We start from the raw sequence: 5,920 nt of genomic DNA on the forward strand, positions 1-5,920 counted from the left end.
CTACCTCCATGCTAAGATGACGATGCGCCTTGCGAACAAACGCGCCCGTGTTGCGCCACCGTCGACACCAAAACTACTCGTGCCGGCACAACCCGCCCCCGCTCCGGCGCAGCTCGACCTCGCCGCCGCCACCGAGGATGCCTAGCTTTTTTTTCTTTTTTCATTTATAATGTAACGCGTGGACTCTTGAAAGCCTTCATGGCCGGCTTTTAATGTTTAATTATGCATGTTTAGTATTTTCGTAAATACTTTATATTTTTTTAGCACGTCGGTAAAAATAGATCAGATCAACGTTGGACGCATGCACCGACCCAAATGTTGAAGTGGACATTCGTATGTGCCGACCCGACCCAAACGAACAAAAAACGGATAAAATCACCGTTCGTTTAGGTGGATCTGTCGGAGTTGCCTTAGTCAAATTTATACAGCCCCAAACCAATTCAACAGCACAACCCCTTGTCAAGTCCATCGAATATCACTATTGACACATGATATCTACCCGTCTTTTTCTTTAACTCCAAAAACATGCAATTTGATGGTGACGACATGTCAATCAACGTACGCTCCTCTACACGCACTGTCAGGCAGGAATCTCCACCAGCCCATCTTGAACTATTCTAATTCCAGATTTGTCACTCATATATGCTGCCTTTTTATGCCTCTTCGCCACTTGTGGGTGGAGGTGAGTCGTGTTTTCGTAGCCATTTGTTTTCATGCTTTACATGCCGCCCTATGTTGTATCTGCCGTATTGGCATTTCCTCTATGAATCCGATACGCCTTTTCACGGTGCATGTTCCAAAAAAAAATGCTACCTTTTTATAGAAGATATCTTTGTCTCGTACCAAGTCAAATTTGCCCCTTAAATTTGTGTAGAAATTGCTGTGACACATGATAGAGTTTATCTTTTGAAATTTGCGTAAGGTTTTTAAACACAATTTTTTTCTTACATATGAGGTTAAACTCCACATGACGGCGATCAACACGGGACCTGAAAATTAACCCCCCGTACGATGGAGGGCGCTTAAAGGCGAAGGACACCGCGTGGGCTTCGTTCCCACGACGGAATCCCACATGGATCGATCCATCCATCCATCCCCACTGTTTTATAGGCGCAGCTGCTGCCCTCCCAACCGATAGCCAAAGTCCAACGCCTCCCACAATTCGCGCAAAGGCACCCAGGGCCAGAAGGACCACCCCTGCCCCCCTACCCGCCCCACCCCCACCCCGGCCGGCGGCGATGCCCCCGACGACGCCCCAGCGCCGGAAGCAGGACGAATCGGGCGAAAACTGGCGCGAGGAGGCCGTGTCCGCCGGCTCGCTGCGGCAGGTGGACCTCGACAGGGGCACCAACGGCTGGGCCGCGCCGCCGGGCGACCTGTTCCAGCTGCGCGCGCGGGGCTACTTCTCCGGCGGCGGCGGGAAGCGCGGCAAGGCGGCGGCGTCGGCGGACTGGCTCCTCCGCCCCGCCGGCGTCGACTGGCTCCGCTCCCACGCGCGCCTCGACCACCTGCTCGCCCGCGACGACGTCCCCGTCGCCGCCGCCTTCCGCCGCGCGCGCCTCCGCAAGGACCCCGACGCCCACTTCCTCCTCGCCGTCAATCTCCAGGTCCCGACCCCATCGATCGCATCGCATCTAGGCGCAGGACGCCGGAGATTAAAGAAAAAAATCGTTTTTTTTTCTCCATCTCCCTGTGTGACCACCGCTTAATTTCGAGACTCCGTGTTTCCATCTCCAGGTCCCCGGCCGGCCGGACGCCTACAGCTCGGTCTTCTACTTCGCCGCGGAGGCGCCCATCCCGCCGGACTCGCTGCTCGGCCGCTTCGTCTACGGCGACGACGCGTACCGCAACGCCCGCTTCAAGATCGTCAACCGCATCGTCAAGGGCCCCTGGCTCGTCCGCGCCACCGTGGGCAACTACGGCGCGTGCCTCCTGGGCCGCGCGCTCACGTGCCGCTACCACAAGGGCGATGATTACCTCGAGATCGACGTGGACATCGGCAGCTCGGCGATCGCCACCGCCATCCTGCATCTGGCGCTGGGCGCCGTCACGTCGGTGACCATCGACATGGGCTTCCTTGTTGAGTCCCAGTCCGAGGAGGAGCTGCCCGAAAAGCTCTTCGGCGCTGTGCGCATCGCGCAGATGGAGATGGGCTCGGCCAAGTATGTGGAGACGGCGACTGAGGAGCCTGAGACGGCCGGCAAGGCGGCGCCGGGGTTCAGGGTTGGTTCGGCGAGGGTGGCCAACGATAGCCGCCACCAGGAACGGGCCAGCGGCAAGGCCAGCAGGTCGATGAGCTGCCAGGAACGCCTGGGCGGAGGTGAGGGCTCAAATCACTCCTGACATCTTCTTCATAGCAGTGTTAGGTATTTCAATGCAGCTAATTTGACAACTTCAATATGATGATCGGGCATGAACTCAATGGTACATAACTTATAAGTACTCTATATGATATAGTAGCCGACGAATTCGTTCGCTGTTAGCATACGCCACTGCATAATAATTCCATGATTCTGTCAGTTATGGCTGATATTTAGCTCAGCTGGCCTTACAACAGCATGAGAGTGATGGCATTGGCAATGCCATTTCAAGTTTCCAACGCATTTTTCATTATCTTCAGAGTGATGCTTGATCTGTTGGCTGGATATATTATATTTATCCCAATGTTGATGTGTGCAAGTTTCTTTTGTTTCTAGTTAATTGATAGTATTGCGACGAAAGGGAATATGTGGACTGTGCTCTAGGGATATACTCTTATATTATGGGACGGAGAGAGTAATATTGTAGGCTAATTAGTACGGTCATTGAAACAATAATCAGGAGGCAATTCCAATTTTTTAATGAGGTCCAAGATTGGGATATGGGGGTGATGATATTGGTACTAACAGTTGACTAGATTGTGATATGGAGTGATGGTACTACTACTACAGTAACAGTTGCCAAGATTAATCTCGTGTATCTTAGTATCTGTGGTGAAGGAGGATTTTTTTTGGCTCTTTCCCTAACTTTCTTGTAGGAGCTTAGGATCTTCATTGGTCTCAACTTTGACGATTTTATAGGTGTCTGGCACTGGTTTGCAAACGGGCGTGCCTCTTATATTACAGTTTTACATTTCCGTCACTTGTCTAGAAGGAACATTTCTGGCTGACACCAGAATACTTCAGGAGATATGCATTTGCCACTTGATGCCTCTCATTGTTCGTGTGTCTCATTGTGATTTCTGTTAACCATTAAACCTGTTCATCGCGTACTAGCTGTACCCGTTTGTGGTCCAGTTTGGCCTTGATCCGTGCCTTGGAAAAGCATATTGCGTTTCCTTGGGAGCCTCCTCTTCATTGCTCCTTTTCTTGCGCGTTTAGCTGTTTCGTTGTTTCGAGGGGGAGACACGGGCATGTGTGCACCCTACAGGATCGTGATAAATACTTATGATCGCAGAAGCTATTGTAGGTTGGGCTGCCGATCAAACTTTTTGTCCATGATCGTCTGTCCTGTGCATATTAGAGGTTGGTTAGGTGGCATTGCTTGCAGATAATATACATGGTGTTCTGGCAAGCAACGTCCATGTCTTTATCTCTTAGCTGAGCTATCATTACTGTTTTGAGCAAGATAACATGGTGTCTTAATGTAGGCATCATACGATGCCTCTATGCCTTCTTAGCAGTAACGCAATTCGGTAACACTCCTTTATATGTACGCGTTTTCAGGTTAGCTTTTCTAATTTTATTTTTTCAGTCATTTGCTTGGACTGTTGTTAGCCCGCCTTCAAGGAAAGCCAATATGATTACTTGTTCTGTCTGGCTGTTGTCTGGGGTATAATATAATACAATCCACCAGAATCATAAGCTTGTTGTCTAAAATCTGAGATAGTGGCAATACCGGGTTTGTTATAGAAAATACATTGCTGTTCATTGGAGTTTGTTCGACGAAATTAACATTTCAGTTTCTACCTTCTCTTTTCTTCAGGAAAATAGGCACGGATTAAGCGAGGATGATGTATAAACCGTGAGCTGGAGACTGGCGCCGAGAGAGAGAGAGAGAGAGAGGAAGAAGGATGGGATATATATATAATTATTTGTTTAAAGATAAGGGCAATTTAGTTAGGGCACAGAATGCAATGCATGCTCCTTCATCATCATCTTCATCATCACCATAATGTCATCAAGAGCAGATGCCTGGTCGATGGCAAATATTGGTAGATTAGTAGTGCTACTTCGTAAATGAGTCCCGTATAATGAGATGAGGTGAGATGCCTCGGCTTGGCTTGGCTTCTAATCTGAAAAATCTCGCGTTTCTCTTCTCCCCTTCCTTCGTCGACATCCGGCCTCATCTTACCGGCAGAAGTGTCGATGAATCGTTTGGCGATCCTCTGTTGTGTGTGGTCGGTTCTCATTTTTAAGCTTTCGGCTGGCTGTTGCGTTCAATGGACACGGAAGGCATATATCCCGAATTCCTGTCAGTGCAAAGGAAGAAGGCAGGGATGTGACGCGTCCGTGGACCTTTGCATGCTCGGCGGGCGTATCGTGCCGTCGGGATCATCCAAAGCGAGCGCCGCCCAGTGGGGTGGGGGAAGAATCACTCCGGCCGGCACGAGGGGTCGGGGAGTGCTGCAAGTGTTTCTCAGTTGGACGCATCTGTGCTCCGTAATCAAGAGAGCAACTTCAACCGCGCGATCCAAATGAATGCGTGTTTTTTCAATTTTTGTTTGTTTGAATCGACTTGTTCGTCCACTTTTATAAATAGATCGATCATGCATCCAATAAACGGATATAAATCTTGTCATCGCTTCTGAAGAATTAGACGTTGCTTTTTCATTGGTCTCTTCTTTATTTTCATATATAGCTTTAATTCTAGCAAAAGGACACATGAAAATCATACCCATCATTTTTGCATTTGACGAACGTCCAATCGGAATGATCTGGTGTTTAAGAAACGCATCGAGCGACATGCAGCGAACACTCGTCGCACTTTATAAACGACAATGACGAGCCGACAAGCCTTTGGGCCAGCGCCGACCCAGGACGATGATCGGTCATGGCTTTGCGACGGATCGACAATGGTATAGATTTGAGCGGCTAGAGGCGGATTGAGCGCCTGCTTGCGGCACCGAGGCATTGCCCACACTAGGTGGATCGATACCTGACTAATCCATGGCAAGCACGTCGACAGTAATGCGCCAAATCTCGTCACCGCCGCCGTAGATCTACCACTCAGCCTTCCGCACCGGCATGGAGGAGGCGCCCCATCGGTGAATGTGCTATCGGGTGAAGGAGGAAGGGGGATGAAGAGCAAGGTAGCTGGGAAAAATGGACGCCAACCTAGGGTTTGTGCATTTGCCGACGACGGATGGGTGGGAAAGGAGATAAAAAGGAGGAGACCATGCCCGCCGACTAACAAGTCCGAGGAAGTAGCACACGGATGAGGCACGTGTCTGCTTCGTATCCGCGGCAACGTAAATGTCATCCAAATTTAGGTCTGAATTAACCACAGACGGACGAAAAATGGACGCGTCTCGATTTGGGTCGACGCTTTGAATCAATTTTTGTGTCTGCGGCGATTCAAACGAAGGCGCACGGACCAAATGGGTCATGTGGTTAGGAGTTGCTGTGATGGGCCGACGGTCATATGATCCGTAGATCTGGATCGGCGTGGACGGTCATCCGTGTCCAACGCAAAAGCCATACGGAGTACGTACGCTCCACGGTCTCCGCGCCCATGTGTGCTTGCCGACGCCTCGGCTCGGCACCGGTCGCCTCCAGTCCAGCATACAAGAAATTAGTTTACTTTTTCTTTTGAGAGAGAAAAGAAATTAGTTTACATAGTACAACTCGCCCATGTGTTTCTTGTCCTGGCCCTGCGCAGACGGATTCAGCTGGCAAACGACTGTGTCTCTGTGCCGGCCGGCCGGCCGGTAAATCTGAGA

The 5,920-nt window shown here is 50.3% G+C and overlaps 1 protein-coding gene across 2 annotated transcripts; it reads left to right on the forward strand.

Annotated features, from left to right (window-relative positions):
- The first annotated feature begins 1,057 nt into the window (after positions 1 to 1,057).
- Positions 1,058 to 4,281, forward strand: LOC123411258 (protein ENHANCED DISEASE RESISTANCE 2-like). 2 transcript variants are annotated; one of them, XM_045104194.1, is made up of 3 exons: positions 1,068 to 1,607; positions 1,738 to 2,320; positions 3,964 to 4,281. In XM_045104194.1, exons 1-3 carry the CDS (start codon positions 1,239 to 1,241, stop codon positions 3,969 to 3,971), a joined length of 960 nt encoding a protein of 319 aa, XP_044960129.1. In that variant the 5' UTR covers positions 1,068 to 1,238; the 3' UTR covers positions 3,972 to 4,281. The 2 variants fall into 2 exon arrangements, with proteins under 2 accessions (XP_044960128.1, XP_044960129.1); XM_045104193.1 differs by lacking the exon at positions 3,964 to 4,281 and having other exon boundaries at positions 1,058 to 1,607; positions 1,738 to 2,664.
- Positions 4,282 to 5,920: the final 1,639 nt, after the last annotated feature.

The sequence above is a fragment of the Hordeum vulgare genome, chromosome 7H (genome assembly GCF_904849725.1).
Source record: "Hordeum vulgare subsp. vulgare chromosome 7H, MorexV3_pseudomolecules_assembly, whole genome shotgun sequence".
Taxonomy (NCBI): domain Eukaryota; kingdom Viridiplantae; phylum Streptophyta; class Magnoliopsida; order Poales; family Poaceae; genus Hordeum; species Hordeum vulgare.

Excerpts from the sequence above, each read along its gene's own strand:
- LOC123411258 (XM_045104193.1), top strand. The coding sequence starts at position 1,239 with ATGCCCCCGACGACGCCCCAGCGCCGGAAGCAGGACGAATCGGGCGAA. Across the intron at positions 1,608-1,737 it reads TCCTCGCCGTCAATCTCCAG|GTCCCCGGCCGGCCGGACGC; the intron begins GTCCCGACCCCA and ends TTCCATCTCCAG.